The sequence below is a fragment of the Gadus chalcogrammus genome, chromosome 23 (genome assembly GCF_026213295.1).
Source record: "Gadus chalcogrammus isolate NIFS_2021 chromosome 23, NIFS_Gcha_1.0, whole genome shotgun sequence".
Taxonomy (NCBI): Eukaryota; Metazoa; Chordata; class Actinopteri; order Gadiformes; family Gadidae; genus Gadus; species Gadus chalcogrammus.
In genome coordinates, this window is record NC_079434.1 from 124693 (window position 1) to 141869 (window position 17177).

A 17177-nucleotide genomic window follows, 5' to 3' on the forward strand; every position below is an offset into this window, starting at 1 on the left:
AAATTAACCATTTCCCCCACCCAACTTCCATCACACTTTCTCTCTACTAACGCCTGAAATAAATTTGCCTCCTTTTTCAAGAAAAAAATTGAGGACATTAGAGCTAGTATTCCCCCACCCACAACCTCCCGCTTTGACCTACTGCCGCCATCTGGTGGTAACACTACCATTTTCTCTGAATTCTCCCAAGTGACCCTGGAAGCTTTATCAGAGACTGTAAGCAGGCTAAACTCCACCACCTGCAGCCTTGACACCCTACCGACTAACTTCCTGAAGTCTGTTTTCCCTTTCATCTCCTCAGAGCTGCGGGCCATTACAAACTTGTCTCTGCAATCGGGAGTAGTCCCTAGCTCTCTAAAAACGGCACTTGTCAGGCCAATCCTCAAGAAAAGAAGTCTGGATCCCACTCTTCTTAATAACTACAGGCCTAGCTCAAACCTACCTTTTATAGGCAAAGTACTTGAGAAAATTGTTTTTACTCAACTGACTGATTTTTTAACCTCCCATCACTGCTTTGAAGCCTTCCAATCAGGCTTTCGGACACATCACAGCACTGAGACAGCACTGATCAAGGTTTTGAACGACATACGTCTTAACTTGGATACAGGCAAGGCAACTGTGTTGGTTCTATTGGACCTTGTGCAGCATTTGACACGGTAGACCATTCCATCTTACTCCACATACTTCAGCACTGGGTTGGTCTTTCCGGTACAGTCCTTGGCTGGCTAAAGTCATATCTAGAAGGAAGACAATTCTATGTCTCCATAGGCAACTGGTCATCACCTCCCACCCCCCTCCACTGTGGTGTCCCACAAGGATCTATTTTAGGCCCTCTTTTATTCAATCTGTACATGCTCCCACTGGGACTGGTCATCCGTCAGCGTCGGATCTCCTACCACAGTTACGCTGACGATACACAGCTTTATTTTTCCCTCTCCCCCAACGACCTCAGCCCACTGGACACACTGATCTGCTGTGTGGAAGATGTTAAAAACTGGATGAGCACTAACTTTCTGCAGCTGAACAACGAGAAAACGGAAATAATAGTTTTTGGAAAAAAGGATCTCAGAGACCGCATCTCATCCAAACTGACCTGCAGTGGCTACCTGGTCAAAACAACGGTAAAAAACCTGGGTGTGCAGTTGGACAGTGAACTTTCTTTTAACTCCCACATCAAAGCCATCACAAAATCCTCCTACTACCACCTAAAACACATCTCGAAATTAAGAATTTCATGTCGCAAGATGACCTCGAAAAACATATCCATGCCTTTGTTTCCAGTAGGTTGGACTATTGTAATGGTCTTCTTACAGGCCTGCCCAAGAAAACTATCAGACAGCTCCAGCTGATCCAAAATGCGGCAGCCAGAATCCTGATGAGGGCTAAAAGGACAGACCACATTACACCACTGCTTAAACACCTCCACTGGCTACCAGTTCAGTTCAGAATTGATTTTAAGATTTTATTATTGGTTTTTAAGTCTCTAAATGGAACTGGCCCTGTCTACCTGAAAGACCTATTGCAGCACTACACCCCTACCAGGTCTCTCAGATCCCAAGAAAGGGTCCTCCTGATCCCACCCATTACCAGAACAAAACAGGGAGAAGCTGCTTTTAGCTCATATGCTGTTAAAGTTTGGAACTGCTTACCTGAGTACACAAAAACTGCTCCAACAACAAGCTGTTTTAAAAGCAGGCTAAAGACACACCTCTTCTTCCTCGCCTATGCCTAGGTCTTTCCATCCCAACATTCCTTTAGAGCTCTCCCCTCACTCATCTATGCAAACACTTTTTCTGCTTTTAGGGATTTTATGTTTTCATGGTTTTTATGGTCTTATTATTAAACATTTTTGTTTCGCCTCAGCTTTTATTGAAATATACATCAAAAACTCTAACTTTGTACTATTTTCTTTTTTTTTAACGTACACTTTTAGAGTATAAATGCGCTTTCCTATTTTATTAATTTTTCATTTTTGCATGTGAAGCACTTTGAATTGCCCTGGTACGAAAATGTGCTATATAAAAAATTGTGCCTTGCCTTGCCTAAAGTAAAAAAGGCTAGAAAAGCAAAGCTTTCTCAGTTAACTAGAAGAAAGAATATCATGATTCAGTTAATGGAAGATGTGTCAGGACTTAGTGAAGTGAGAGAAAACCTTCACACATACAAAGACTTGTTTGAAAAGTTTAAGACCTTACACTACAATTATCAGGAGCTTTTGACAGAGGAAGAAAGACAGAAGGATGACAATGAATGGTTTGAACCTAAAGTCAAGGAAATTAACACTTTTCTCTCCTCTGTGTATTCCTGGATATCTGGAGCGTCTGGTGCCGTTATACCCCAGGAGGAGGAGATTACCCCGTATCGTTTTTGAGATAGGAAGGTTCTACCACCCTGAAATTTTAATACCTTATTCTAGGGCCTAACTGGGACCCCCGCACCGAAACTTGGCCCGGTCGGACCCCGAGGGCAGGAAGGGGGGGCCTGGACTTTCATAATCTTCGCTTGGTGAATGTGAAGGATATTTGGTCGGATAGTTATGACGAAGAATCATAATGTGAATGGGAATATTCTATAAATGTCTTTATCGTCTTGCGTCTCAACTCTTCTGCTGCAGCCGCTTAAAGTCTCACTCCGAGAACCTTAAAATATGAATAAATCCATTAGAAGTATGAAAATATCTTCCCCGGGCGTAACGGGGCAAACAAGATGTCCTTTGACATCTACGTTTCGAGGCGATTGCAACAGTGCCACACATGATCATATTTGAATATGTTTCGGGGTAGTAATTAGCTGTCGATTTTGGAGGCCTTTATCCATAATGACCAGCTATAGATTTGCTTCCCGATGGAGATTTTTGACGAATTACATGTTATTTAGCATCTACACGTTAAGCTGAGTCCAATGAGATCAAGCTCGCCCTCTTGCCACACCGAGATCATTTCCTAAACTGAAAATAAATATTTATTTTCAGTTTTTGAGGAGGTGCTTCAAAGATGCTAATTTTTCTGCAATAATCCAAAATCCAATGGAAAAACCCATTGGCTTTTTGTCAAGGGAACCCAGGGCGACGCTTCCGGGTTGGCCAACATACGTCATCCCTCCACCACGCTATACTGTAAAAAAACATGTTCAAGTTGAATGATAATGCATGAATTTATTCTTTATTCTGCCATAGTATTTATTTAAGGGGGGAGGGGGGGCATACAAGTCTTTTGGCCATAGTGGATCCAGATATTTTCCGGAGCATTTCAGCACCTCGGGCAACAGCGCAGGGTTGCCAGGTCCTGCAAAAAACGTCCTGCCCACATACCGTTCAAAATCCACCCAATGTTTTGAAGTAGGGGGAATATTTTTTGTTGTTTTAGCAGCGAAATGCATTGTGTGTGTGCGTGTGCGTGTCCGTGTGCGTGTGTAAACGTGTATAACACGCTATTTTATGTTGAAATGCAACGTAATCCAGTGTTCACTAAAACGTACACTGTCGTATGCTTTTGGCGACTGGGTTGGCTCTCAGATATACGTGTTTCCAACAAGATGATACAATAAAAGTTCCATAAAGTGACGGTTTAATAACACAAACGCAGGTAACACGTGAGCTGCTAGTTTAGCGAAAGCAGTGTCCCTAGCAACCTGACGTCGTTGAAACATGCGATTGAGCCGATAAAATCTTCCTAATAACCAGTGGCGGCTGGTGGAATTTATTTGAGGGGGGGCTGAACGTTTGCATTCCAAACCCAAAAAGGGGGGTCTGGGGGCATCCTCCCCCACAAGATTTTTTTGTGATTTTCACAAACAAACGAAGCATTCTGGTGCATTCTGACAAAATAAAAGGCAAAAAAAGAACATTTACTTACAAAGACGAATGGGGCCAGGGAACTAAGTTTTAATTAGTGTAATCAACATATAATATGAAAATAGTTCATCTCACATATTTGCAACCCCCCCTATGCATGTTTATATCACATAGATACTGTTCGGGTCAATTTGACCCAGCAGTAAAACTGGAGGTAAAAGGGTGTCAGAAATGTCAGACTAATTCTTTCTTTACAACTGTGAGACATTTCAACAAGTGGACACTCAACAGGGGAGGGTCAAAACATATCAAATATTCTCTGCATTACACTGTCAGGCAGACCTTGACAAAATGAGCAGCAGAAGCAAATGGATGACAGTCCAGGAGGCTCGGGACTTCATCACTGATCATGACAGTGAAATAGAGGAGGATGTGTCTGAAGACGAAGACGATCTTGAGCTAAATTCAGATTCTAATGAATCTGGGGCCGTATTCACAAAGGATCTTAGGGCTAAAAGTAGGTCCTAACTGGCGAATTTAGGAGTAACTCCTAAAAATAATGGGCGTGTCACTCTTAAATTTAGGACTCCTAACTTTTTTTACTAAGAGCAATTCACAAAGTATTTTAGGACTAAAAGTAGCACCTAAGTCTAGGAGAGCTTAAAAGTCCTCAAGAGGACTCCTAACTCAGTAAGACCTATTCACAAAGAATCTTAAAATGCCTGCGAGACGAAATCTTAGGGTATTCAACTTATTGTGGAGTTAATGCGCGATGCAATAACATCCCCGACTAACAGGAATAATCCGATTAGTCCCAAAATAAAATGTTATAAAAATTATAAGTTATAAAAAAATATATATAACTTATAAAAAATACAAATAATTGCGCCATCAAAAGACGAGGACGTGTTCGTCAATAGTGGGAAAGAAAGTGCATTCCATCAACACGCAGGTTGTTTTTGATGCAAATTTTAACATAGCCTACTGGATGTTGTTGCAAAGTGGCCTGGATCTTCAGCTACCCATGATTCGCGCATTTTAATGGTGAGCGGTCTGAGGCAGCTTTTTGAGATGTACCAGTTGGGTGTCACTTGCTGGGTGACAGTGACAATCCATGCAAGACGTGGCTCTAGACACCCTACCTTAATCCACAACCGGGAGCACAGTTAAAGTGTAACATGTAAGTGATTACGCAGATTACACTTAGTCCTATGCGTAAAACACATCGTATTGGCTCTTTGCGAGCACACAAACATACACGAAATGTTGTGGAGAGAGGAATTGGGCAGATGAAACGTCGGTTTCATGTCCTCCACGGCGAAATACGCCTCACCCCAGAGAGGGCAAGCACAGTTATCACTGTATGTGCCATTCTACACAACCTTTGCAAGCGGAGGAACATTCCACAGCCAGACGATGATGATGATGATGATGATGGCGATCAACATTACAAGGAATTTGGCCGTGTGGAACCGAGTGGACAGGCATTTAGGGATCACTTTGAAAACACATTTTAGGTAAACACCTTGGCACAAATCAGTCAACACTTGGGTAGTTCGTAACATTTATTTTCTTTTAGATTTTACGTATTTTTATTGTTTGCTTTCTCTCTCTCTTGAACGTGCAGGCTACAACGTCATTATCGTGGTCTGCACAAAATTGTCATCATGCGTGTATTCTGCTAACTGCACTATAACTACTTAATTCATTTCTAGCCTAGGCTATTTCCTTGTTTTTCGGTGATTCAGTGGGCTCGTCTGAACAACCAATCACCGAACTGACCGCTTCTAAACTCGTGCACGAGAATTGACGTAATCCATAGCAACGGCGCGTCACTCTTAGTTCACTCTTTGTGATTTATCCTTAGTAAGAGTAGGTCTCAGCGGCTTTGTGAATAACTTTTAAGAAAAAACTCCTACGTAAAATGTTTTAGCGCGAGTTAGCAGCACTCCTAGCGGTAAGATAAAATGCTTTGTGAATACGGCCCCTGATTTTGAACCAGATGAGGGAATTGCTATTCCTATTCCTCCTAGCAAGACATTCATGACAAAACATGGTGAAATACAGTGGTCTTCATCCCAAAACATGAGTCAGGCGAAACTGTCTGCAGAAAACATAATAAAGACAGTGCCAGGGCCCACTAGGATGGCAGTGACGCGTGTGATTGACATCAAGTCAGCTTTTGAGCTGGTCATGCCAAATTCAATACAGAAAATCATTCTGGAAATGACTGATCTATGAGGGAGACGTGTTTTTGGGGAGATGTGGAAGGAGCTGGACAAAACACATTTAGATGCGTATTTGGGGCTCCTCATCCTGGCTGGGGTCTATAAGTCCAAGGATGAATCGACAGCCAGTCTGTGGGATGCAGAGACAGGCAGGGCTATATTTCGAGCCACAATGTCTCTGGAGACTTTTCACATATTCTCCAGAGTAATCAGATTTGATAATCGAGAGACAAAGGCTGGTAGACGGGAGAGAGACAAGCTGGCAGCTAGTTAGGACATTGTGGGACAAGTGGGTAGAGCAACTTTCACTACTCTATAACCCAGGCCCTAATATCACAGTGGATGAAAGGTATAATAATAATACATTTAATTTAGAGGCGCCTTTCAGGCCTAACCCATAATAAAGTGGTGAAACATAAAAAAAATAAGTTTGAACAAATATCTTTTTTTTTATGAAAAAAACGAGTGAATTATCCGAATTGAACCATTACCTGTTAGAGGTAAGGAACACTATTGCACTAAATATTGATAGAATACTTACTAATGGAGTTAGTAATGACATGTTCACACTGCTTGTTAGGATTTTTTGGGTTTAGGACATCTTTTAGATAATAAACATGCACCGGGTCAAATTGACCCGGGAACACCATTGCTGTTCCTGACAAACGAACATAACAGGAGGGTTAAGGCAAGCAGAAGAAGTTTCATCCTGAAAAAATACTTTTAACTATTTTTCCTAGATCTTCAAACTTTAAAACGGGTCAATTTGACCCGAAACATAACAGGAGGGTTAAGTAAATTTTTTGCCTTGTAGAAATCAGCAACATTAAGAGTGCAGATACATCAACAATAACTTTGAATTACACACAAGGTAACATTCTCTCCCTCTCTCTGTGTGAGTGAGAGAGAGATAGAGATAATGGGTGAGTGTGTTACGGCCAAGCCATTGTGTTGTTGGTAAACGTCACTCATAAATATATCTACAGTCTGAAATTGGTATGCATTTAGACAAATACAATGAAATATGAATTCCACAAAATTCATGTAAATGTGCAAACTTTTGTGTGTGGTTGTTGAAGACACACTTAAGGCATGATACCAACATAGGTTTGCAGACGACAACATACAGTACAATATGCACACTGAAGGCCTGATGCCACCATAGGTTTGCAGAGGACTATATACAGTATGTACACTGAATAGGTTTGCAAAGGACTATATACAATATGAACACTGAAGGCCTGAAGCAACCATAGGTTTGCCGAGAACTATATACAGTATGTACACTGAATAGGTTTACAGAGGACTATATACAATATGCACACTGAAGGCCTGATGCCACCATGTTTGCAGAGAACTATATACAGTATGTACACTGAATAGGTTTGCAGAGGACTATATACAATATGCACAATGAAGGCCTGGTCCAACCATAGGTTTGCAGAGAACTATATACAGTATGGGGTGGGGGGAGGTTGTGAGGGTCTGCAACCATTGTCCATCTCAAGGGAAATACATATAGGCTAGTGGAATAAATAGAAGTTGCTTACCTCTAGCATGACTAGCTTCACACAGTTGTTCATATTGTGGCGACTCCTACCCCCTGGGGAGTCTGGGTAATGGGGTATTCATAATGTTGTTTGGGGAAAAGGGGGTTTATTGTCTTTAGATAACTTGTTTATGTTATTAGGTTAAGTGGGGTTAACGGGTTTGGGGTTCTTTATTGTTTGTGTGTTAATTGTGATGTGTAGTGTGATCGGGACCATTAGTGAGAGTGTTGTGTGTGTTGGTCAGGTGTGCCGTGTTTTCTGTTGTGTGTTTGAATAAAGGCAGCTCTCGGGGTCGTGCGGTGTATTGAGGCACGAGAGTTGCGCCGCCATTCCAACCTGGGCTCCCGTCTCGTCCTTCCCGCGCTGCTCGCCACATTGGTGTCTGAAGTGGGATTTGGCCTGCGCATGCGCGGGGGGATTTGAGTTTCGCAGTCGAGCCCATGGACAACGCACCCTGCGCTATGGGAGCGCAGCGCCCCCCTGTGGATACGACCGGAAGGCCCGGAGGACCGGCGGCTGCCCACCGCCCCAGGACAGCGGTTAGGCTGCCGAAGTTCACCGGGATAACGCAGTTGGAACCATACCTGGCCCAGTTCCGGCTTGCAGCGTGGCATAACGACTGGGGTGCCGAGGAGGCGGTTGTCCACCTTGCCCTGGCGTTGGAGGGGACGGCAGCACGGGTGCTGCTCGACCTGGACCAAGCGGACCAGCGAGACCTTCAGGCCCTGATTCAAGCGTTGGAGAGGCGGTTGGGTGAACGGGTCTCCAGCAACGAGAGCAAGCAGTTGCTGGCTTCTCACCGCCGCCGGGAGGAGGAGAGCCTGGGCGTCTACGCTGCTGACGTCCAGCTCTTGACCCGACGCAGCTACCCGGAATTCAACGCGGCTACACGGGAGGCCCTGGCGCTCCACGCTTTCCTGCGGGGACTGCAGCCGGAGAGTCTCGGGCAGCATGTCCGCCTCACCGCGCCCCAGACCTTCGATGCGGCTCTGGACCAGGCAGAACGGGCTGAGGTGGAGCTCTGCCGCCGTCCTGATGGTGCATCCGTGGACGCGGCTGGGGCAGCGGCCGCCCCCGGCACAAAGAACGTGGAGGTCAGGTCCAGGCAGCGGAAGGGCCGGGTCCGGACGGCCACCCTTCCCGCCACCGAGGCGGCTGAGGCTTCCCGTGCACTGTGGCGGCACGACAGGGCTGACCTTGAGCCGCAGCAGTGTCGGCAGCTTAGGCTGGTCGAGGACTGCGGGTGGACGGGGCAGCGTGCCACCCACCCTCGTCAGAAACCCGCCCACCCACGTCTGGCCTTCCGGCGTGGCCGTCGGAAGGCCAGACGTCGGAGGGCGGCGGAGGATGGGGCGCCCGAACGGCGCTCCAGAGCCCCCCTACAGCAGAACCTGGTGGGGGCCCCGAAAGAGGTGGTTCCCGACCACCACACCCCCAGGTCCTCTGCGGACAGTTGGAGACGGGCGTCCCAACCCGAGGGGAAGGCTGCACCGCAACGGGGCCACTACTGGCAGGGGCCAAGGCGGCGGCGCTGGCCCCCTGAACACTCGGGACTGTGCATTGGGTGTTGGGGTCGTCGGGACGTCTGACCCCTAAGGTGGGGGCTGTGTGGCGACTCCTACCCCCTGGGGAGTCTGGGTAATGGGGTATTCATAATGTTGTTTGGGGAAAAGGGGGTTTATTGTCTTTAGATAACTTGTTTATGTTATTAGGTTAAGTGGGGTTAACGGGTTTGGGGTTCTTTATTGTTTGTGTGTTAATTGTGATGTGTAGTGTGATCGGGACCATTAGTGAGAGTGTTGTGTGTGTTGGTCAGGTGTGCCGTGTTTTCTGTTGTGTGTTTGAATAAAGGCAGCTCTCGGGGTCGTGCGGTGTATTGAGGCACGAGAGTTGCGCCGCCATTCCAACCTGGGCTCCCGTCTCGTCCTTCCCGCGCTGCTCGCCACAATATGCACTCTTGCTCGCTTGTGTTTTTTTTATCCTTTCTGACAGAATGTGTCATTCCTCTAATGGCCCGTTCAGACTACACGATTCTCAGACATTCCTCCACGATTTACCATGTCACACTATACGATCGCAGAGTCAGGAAATCGGGGCTTGTCTCGTCGTAAGACTGGCCACACTACAAGATTCTCAGACATTCCTCCACGATTTAACGTGTCACACTTTAAGCGTCTTATCGTTCGATTAGAGTACCATATTAAGCGCTATATACATTTTATTTATTATTATTATTATTATTATTATTATTACTATACGATCTCAGAGCCAGGAAATCGGGGCTTGTCTCGTAGTAAGACTGGCCACACAACAAGATTCGACGGTGCGATGCTCTCTACTTTGTATCATTCACGTTTGCACGTTTGTTTATATCTGCTCAATGCGGCAATTCCTCACAGTAGTTGCGTTGCGCGTGACATGAACTATACAAAGTAGACTGTAGATGTGCATGAATGATGATAGTGTAGACAGCGAACGGTGTTACACCCACTAGCTTTATTAGCCCAGTTCCCACCACCAATAACGACCAACGCGCCCCAGCATGCTGTGCGTCCCCGAGACGTCAGCACGCAGCAGCAGTAACCATAGAGACCGTCAACACAGTCTAAATAGACGCAGCAACAACGTAGCCTGGCAACAAAGCCAGATCTTCTTGATCAAATTCATTTTTGCGGTTGTTACTCCTAATCAGCGTAGTGCAGTGAAGGCAGTTGGTAAACACTGCGCGTGAGCTCAAGCTGTTCGCGGGCTTCCCTCACGCAACTGGGGGCGTGGTTCCCTCATGTCATGTTATTAAAGGATCTATCTATCTATCTATCTATCTATCTATCTATCTATCTATCCATCTATCTATCTATGTCAACAATGTATACGTCATGCGATTCCCCAAAAAATTCTGACATGCCAAACATTTCGTCGTGGGGTTTTCGAACGTCGCAGACGAAAACATCGCAGATCGCAAGCATGCCACATTACAAGACCTCGTCTCGTCGCCGACTCCTCAAAATCGTGTACGATTCGCAAATTCGTCTGTGACGAAAGAATCGGGGCAAAATCGGGCTGAAATCGTGTAGTCTGGCCGGGCCATTATGGCCCGGCCAGACTACACGATTTTGAGGAGTCGGCGACGAGACGAGGTCTTGTAATGTGGCATGCTTGCGATCTGCGATGTTTTCGTCTGCGACGTTCGAAAACCCCACGACGAAATGTTTGGCATGTCAGAATTTTTTGGGGAATCGCATGACGTATACACTGTTGACATGAGGGAACCACGCCCCCAGTTGCGTGAGGGAATCCCGCGAACAGCTGGAGCTCACGCGCAGTGTTTACCAACTGCCTTCACTGCACTACGCTGATTAGGAGTAACAACCGCAAAAATGAATTCGATCAAGAAGAATGCTAACAAAGAAAACGAGAGAAAATGGAGCAACACTATGGAGACAACCTTGGTGGAAATGTGGCAGCAACGTCCATGCATTTTCGACGTGTCCTCAAAGGACTTTCACGATAGGGTGAAAAGGGATAAAGCCTGGCGAGAAATAGCCGACACCCTTGACCTACCTGGTAAGTTTGGAGCCATCAGCTGTTGACGTGCTAATAGCTATCATAACCTATCATAAAACTCCAACTGGCCTGATTACCAAATGTTCAGCCAGATAAACTGTTATTGTTGCATATGGTTACAAAATGTTGGGTTAAAAGGCTATTGGAATGCCTGTAATTACACCTTGAATGGTATATATTCCCATTCAATAATAAATGCATCCTAACATTGAAATTTCATCAAGAGCTTATCATCATAATTTATCAGAGTGTTCTGTTACCTGGATTGAAACCTTATTTTCTCTTAAAAATTGCAGTTGTAGAGATAACAACTAGAGCTGCGTCTCTGCGGACACAGTTTGGCAAACTGCTCCATCCCAAACCAAGTGGGAGTGGGCAGAAGGATGTCACCCTGACCCCACGACAGAAGTGGATCTGTCAGAGTATGGTTTTTTTGCGGGCACACATAGCGCATAGACCATCACAAACAACACTGAATGCAAGTACTACTTGGAAGTCTGTGTTTAAAAACTTTAACTTTATTTATTAACTTTCAGTTAATTCTCATTAATTAATACCTTCCCTGTCTTTTTTATGATTCTCTTCATTTTAGTTTGATGACAGTCAACAAGAGGCCACAGAGAGCAGTGAGGAAGAGACAGAGGCTGAGGGCCCCCCAGCTATTACCAACCCACCACTACCATTCCCACCTAGACCTCCACCTGTCCAGGAGTCCAGAGCCCAGAGAAAAAAACGAAAGCCTACAAGGGACGTGGAGATGGAGATGGAGAAGGAGAAGGTGGACATTCTTCGGAATGTCTCAACAACTTTGCTTGCCGCAGGCAAAGATGTGGAGGATATTTTTGGGAAGCAGGTGGCTTGTGAGCTTAAACATGTGCAGGACAAAACTACACGCTTGAGACTACGCCGAAACATAATGTTAATGCTCTATGATGCCCAGGAGAATGAGCAGAGAACAGCTAACCCTGCTCAAACTTCTTGGCCAGAGCAGAGCACAGGCCACACACCTCTGCAAACCCACAACATGCCTCCACAGCACAATACTATGGGCTACAATTATGACTAGTATCAAAGAGACATTATAGAACTCGCCAATTGTTATTTTAATTTATTTATTGCATTTGTTAAATATTAGGTAAATTGTTTGTTCCTTTATTTATCGTGTTGCATCCCATTGGTTTACTGTCTAACTATCATAACACTGTTATAACGAACTGATAAATAATAGTATAGTAGTAGTAGTAGTATAAATAGATAGTATATAATAAATAGTATAAAGAAAATGACAATAAATATTTGTTAAATGTTGATTTTCTGTCTAACATAACACTGTTGTAACTAATAAATAGTAGTATAGTAGTAGTAATAGCATAAATAAGTATAGTATATAATAAATAGTATAAACAAGATGATAATAAATACTCTGTAAATATTGGTTTACTGTCTAACTAACAACACTGTTGTAACTAACTAATAAATAGTATAATAGCGTAAATAAATAAATAGTATATTATAAATAGTATAAACCAATTGATAATAAATAAATATCAATGCAAAACATTTTCAAATCATATCCTCCTGCCAATCAACGGATCCTTCAGAGGATTGAAAATATGCCTTCAGCAGGTCACGCTGGTCTTTAGCAGTGGTTGTGGCATTCCGCGCCCTACTCAATGCCACAGAGTCAAGATCTCCACCTCTTCGCCATGTTCCGGCAATGACTCTGTGGTTCTCGTCCTCTCTGTCCACAAAGACTGGAGGCACGTAGGCCTCTGATTTTTCCCTCAGGAAATTGTGGAGGGCAAGGGCAGCAAGGGTGATGCAAGTTACCTTATCTGGTTCAATAGAAATATTTGTTAGGAACACACGTAATCTATTTGTCAATATGCCAAATGCATTTTCCACAGTTCGCCTTGCTCTACATAATCTATAATTGAAAATTCGCTGTCCATGATCAAGGTTTCTGTGGGGATAGGGCTTGATAAGGTCAGAACGGAGAGGGAATGCTTCATCACCAACAAACATATAGGGCATGATTAAATCTGTATTGGGAAGTGGCTCAGGGCGGGGAAAATGTAACAGGTCTCTGTCCATGGCACTGCGGAGATCTGAGTGTCCAAACAGACTTGCGTCCGACATTCGGCCCTGAGTGCCAACACTTGCATAAATGAATTTGTAGTTGGCATCTACAACTGCCATTAGCACAATTGAGAACCTGCCTTTGTAATTATAAAACGAACTTCCTGATTTGGCAGGGGGCTGAATGTAGATGTGTTTCCCATCAATTGCACCTAAGCAATGAGGAAATTGCCATTTGTCTTCGAATCCGCTCGCTATCTCTCGCCACTCTGACTCAGTTGTTGGTGTCTGAAAAATAGACAAAAATAAACAAATACAGAAATACTTGATTAGATCAGAAATATATCTAGCCAGAGGCAAATATCATTTATTAATTTATTAACTTATTAACTTATGAAATACCCCATTAGGGTATTTACGACAAATATTTTAGGCTACATAGTAGATGGAGGATGTTATATATGTCATTTTATAAATGTCCTGTAGTTGGCAGTACTGTCTAAATACATCATAATGGTAAACATCTCCCTAGGTTGCTCTGTAATGCTCATGGAAATGATATCATCACAATAAGGTTTGTTGTGATGTCAAACAAAGAAAGGATATTACAATACCTTCATGTGATCTTCCTTCAAAACAATGTACAATGCTTGGCAGGTCTCCATTACAATCAAGCCAACAGTAGACCTGCCAATCCTGTACTGGAAGCTCAGTGACCTGAAAGACTCACCTAAGAAGGCAAACAGGTTATGTGTGTAAATAATAAGATTTAATAATACATCATTCTGTTCAAAATCATTCCATTTAGGCCTACCAGTTGCAAGGAATCTGAGGGTTAAGGACAATCTCTGTCCGGCACTGATGGCCCTTCTCATTTTTGTGTCCGTCTTTTTGATGAGAGGCTCAACTTTCCCCAGAAGGAGTTGAAAGTCCTCGACGCTCATCCTCAGGAACTCACGGAACCCTTTCCTATCAGTCACCTGCATGATAAAAAAAAAAACTTTCATTACTGCATATACTGCAAGTGTTGTTTTGGGGTACAAGTAGACCTACAGAGAAAACTAAATGTGGTTGGTTTCTAAATGGTAGTGCAAAATAGCGGTTAAGGTGCGGTTTGAACGTGATTGGCATATAGTGCAATATAAGTAGGCCTACAGTATAGTTAATTAATAGGGTGGGATAGTGCAGGGGTAATTAAAACAAAACAAAGTAAAGTAACGAGGTATGAGAAAATAAGATGGATATAACGGGTAAGAGCAACATAGATGGACAGTACGGTAAGTAGGCTATTAAAAGTTTGATAATATAATATGAGTGTTGGCAGTTGACACAGTCTTCACGAGCGTACATTTCATGAGCATACGATAACGTCAATTATTATGTAAATGAAACATTACCTCCAGTTCGGTAAGTAGCACCGACATCCCGAACTCTCCTCTTCTTGCAACCCAAGAACGAGTCCACAATCTTTTCTTCTTTTTCTTCTTTTTCGTCTCTGTGAAGAGGACCGCCAACATAATGCCTAGTGCTAGGTATTCGGGATCCATCGTTGACGCTTCGTTGCCAGGCTACGTTGTTGCTGCGTCTACTTTGTATAGTTCATGTCACGCGCAACGCAACTACTGTGAGGAATTGCCGCATTGAGCAGATATAAACAAACGTGCAAACGTGAATGATACAAAGTAGAGAGCATCGCACCGCCGAATCTTGTTGTGTGGCCAGTCTTACTACGAGACAAGCCCCGATTTCCTGGCTCTGAGATCGTATAGTAATAATAATAATAATAATAAATAAAATGTATATAGCGCTTAATATGGTACTCATATCTTTTTTTCTTGAATCTTTGGTCTGAACTGGGCTTTAAAGAGTACCATACGCTTAAAGTGTGACATGTTAAATCGTGGAGGAATGTCTGAGAATCTTGTAGTGTGGCCAGTCTTACGACGAGACAAGCCCCGATTTCCTGACTCTGCGATCGTATAGTGTGACATGGTAAATCGTGGAGGAATGTCTGATAATCGTGTAGTCTGACCGGGCCATAACGTCAGGTCTGTGTCCACGAACTATCACACGCACTTGTTTTAAAAAGTATACAAGGAAAGCAAAAAATTGCATTGGCATACCCACAGCTAGTTAGCCAAGCCTGACCCAAACTCTGGAAAAACTTCTCTTGTATGCTCTATCCTTTTCTCTTGCTTTTTGGGTTATGTTCACTTCTGGCTTTTCTGCTCAGAGTTCTTTTACTAGCAATTTCTCTGCAAGTGTTCTTCTTTCGAAGGGATTCATAAGCAAAGACTTAACTGAATTTGGGGCTAGCTGAACTCACAGGGAAACAGTGGAAGCAGTACTCAAAGTCGCCATCTTGCTGATCTCTGAGGTAATGGATAATGCGCGGTTACGCGCAGTGGACGGTGCACTGCGCTTGGGGCTATATCTTGAGCGCCATACAATTCGACAACGCTGATTGGCGAAATTATGTACTTTTCTGCCTAGCAACGGGGGAACCATTGGCTAATAATTCAGGCATGTGGAACGTTGAACATGTCAGTGAATGAAGATTTAATTATAGGGGATTCTAAAGATATTCTAAAGCAGTGGTTTTCAAACTGTGGGGCGCGCCAGAGTTTTTCAGGGGGGGCGCGACGTGAGAAAAAAATTATCCGAAAAAAACCCTGAAAGACGATGATTCAAATCATCAGTCGTACTTCAACTGTAGAAGTAACATAACTAAATCAATTTTCCACCGTTTATCTTCGTGCAAACCATTTAACAAATCTACACACTTGAATCTTCAATAATATCTAAACAGAATTTCGATATCATTTAAAATGTCTTCAGAATCGCAGTTTTAGTTTCATACTGCTTCGTTTTCAGCTGTTTTCATTGAAGACGTCAGCCCATTCTGATACACCTACTTCTAGACATCTTAACTCATTCCTTTTTCAACCGTTTACCATCGTTCAAACCATTAAACAAATCTACACACTTGTATCTTCAATACTATCTAAACGGAATTTTGATAGCATTTATACTTTTTTCAGAATCACAGTTTTAGTTTCAAACCGGCGTCGTTTTCAGTTGCTGATAATAATTTAGGTCACCATAGCAACGCCGGTAAACAAACCCCGCCGAATAGTCGAATCTCTGGACTGAAAAGGCAGATCTGATTCGACTCAGAAAATTCAGAGTCGGGGAATGAATCTATAAACTGGCAGTTTAAACAGATTAAGATGTTCAAATGTATTTAAAAAAGGTTATGCTAAAACATGCTTAGATAAAGTTGTTAAATTATGTTGTTTAAAAACACAAAAAATTGTTGTAATGTTTCAGAAATATGTTTAAAAAATATGTTAATTTTTTTTTTTTAACGTTTCAAAAATATGTTCCAAATGTTTTAAAATTATGATCGGAGATGTTTGAAATGTGTAAAATAATTAAAATAGCTTTCAAAACACAGGTATTTAGAAAATAAAATTGGGGGGGGGGGGCTCAGCTGAATTTTTTTCTCTGAGGGGGGGCTCACTCTCTCACACTTTGAAAACCCCTGTTCTAAAGCAAATGCATTATTCGAATGCAATTAAAATAGATTAAATCTCAAAATGAGAAGATTAAAAAAAATATATATAAATATATTTATAAAAGAAAAGGTGGCCGGTCGGCGGGAGGGCGGCGCCCCAGCGCCCTCTATAGGCGAGCCGCCACTGCTTATAACTATAAAACTAAAGATCAGACGTAATCACTGACTAAAGATTATGCAAGTAAAAAGTATATTTCTCGCTAGAAATGTTATTAGAAACAAGTTTAACGGTGATTCGGTACTAAAATAGGCCTATTGCATTTCCCATTCGATTAATAAAGAAAATCAAGCCCGAGCCCGTCCACGTTCTGTCCGAGCCCGGCCCGCCCCGACACATTAACTGTAATTATGAGCCCGAGCCCGATTTCAACCCAACATTTTTTTTA

General features: G+C 43.3%; 1 protein-coding gene across 2 annotated transcripts; it reads right to left on the reverse strand.

Moving 5' to 3' along the window:
* Nucleotides 1–10907: 10907 nt before the first annotated feature.
* On the reverse strand, nt 10908–16501 carry LOC130376803 (uncharacterized). 2 transcript variants are annotated; one of them, XM_056583695.1, is made up of 3 exons: nt 14029–16501; nt 13829–13944; nt 10908–13502 (listed from the first exon to the last, which is right to left on the reverse strand). In XM_056583695.1, exons 1-3 carry the CDS (start codon nt 14219–14221, stop codon nt 12699–12701), a joined length of 1113 nt encoding a protein of 370 aa, XP_056439670.1. In that variant the 5' UTR covers nt 14222–16501; the 3' UTR covers nt 10908–12698. The 2 variants fall into 2 exon arrangements, with proteins under 2 accessions (XP_056439670.1, XP_056439669.1); XM_056583694.1 differs by having other exon boundaries at nt 13829–16501.
* Nucleotides 16502–17177: the final 676 nt, after the last annotated feature.

Bases quoted from the DNA above. Each gene is read 5' to 3' on its own strand.
- LOC130376803 (XM_056583694.1), bottom strand. From the start codon at position 14,221: ATGAAAGTTTTTTTTTTTATCATGCAGGTGACTGATAGGAAAGGGTTC. The intron at 13,503-13,828 runs GTATTGTAATAT...TCTATTTTTCAG, and splicing joins TGAAGGAAGATCACATGAAG to ACACCAACAACTGAGTCAGA.